Genomic DNA, 368 nt, shown 5'->3' with positions numbered 1-368 from the left:
CTGTTTACACGGACACTCACTTGCCCTGCTCCTCTATTATTCAGATTAGCACGAGCAATTAAATTAGAGGAACGTCCAATGGGAACCTGAGACTGTATGTTCCCTCCTATAGCAAGATCACCGTGCCAATCCATAACAGAAAGTCCAAGAGTAGTCAAAAACCGACCAAGCGGATAATCTTTATCCCTCAACTGAGCTTCTAAACTACCACCATAAGCCACATCTCCCCGACTAGTCATTGCTCCACCAGACATAACCATTCTGAACCATTTACTAGCAATTAACTTATCTTCGACTTTCAGCCCCGCCGAAACCGAATCACCCAAGAGAGTTACAGAGAGACCAGCTGCAGCTTTGTTTCTCCTGAA

At 45.1% G+C, this 368-nt stretch overlaps 1 protein-coding gene across 1 annotated transcript; it reads right to left on the bottom strand.

Annotated features, from left to right (window-relative positions):
* Nucleotides 1–4: 4 nt before the first annotated feature.
* On the bottom strand, nucleotides 5–362 carry LOC109131992 (translocase of chloroplast 120, chloroplastic-like; the record flags this gene model as incomplete). Its single annotated transcript, XM_019243151.1, has 1 exon — nucleotides 5–362. A coding segment is annotated over one exon (358 nt), but the record flags the coding sequence as incomplete, so codon positions are not given.
* Nucleotides 363–368: the final 6 nt, after the last annotated feature.

Source organism: Camelina sativa, unplaced genomic scaffold, assembly GCF_000633955.1.
Source record: "Camelina sativa cultivar DH55 unplaced genomic scaffold, Cs unpScaffold11592, whole genome shotgun sequence".
Lineage (NCBI taxonomy): Eukaryota > Viridiplantae > Streptophyta > Magnoliopsida > Brassicales > Brassicaceae > Camelina > Camelina sativa.
Note: the sequence above shows the minus strand (reverse complement) of the source record. Positions and strands in the feature narration are given on the sequence as shown.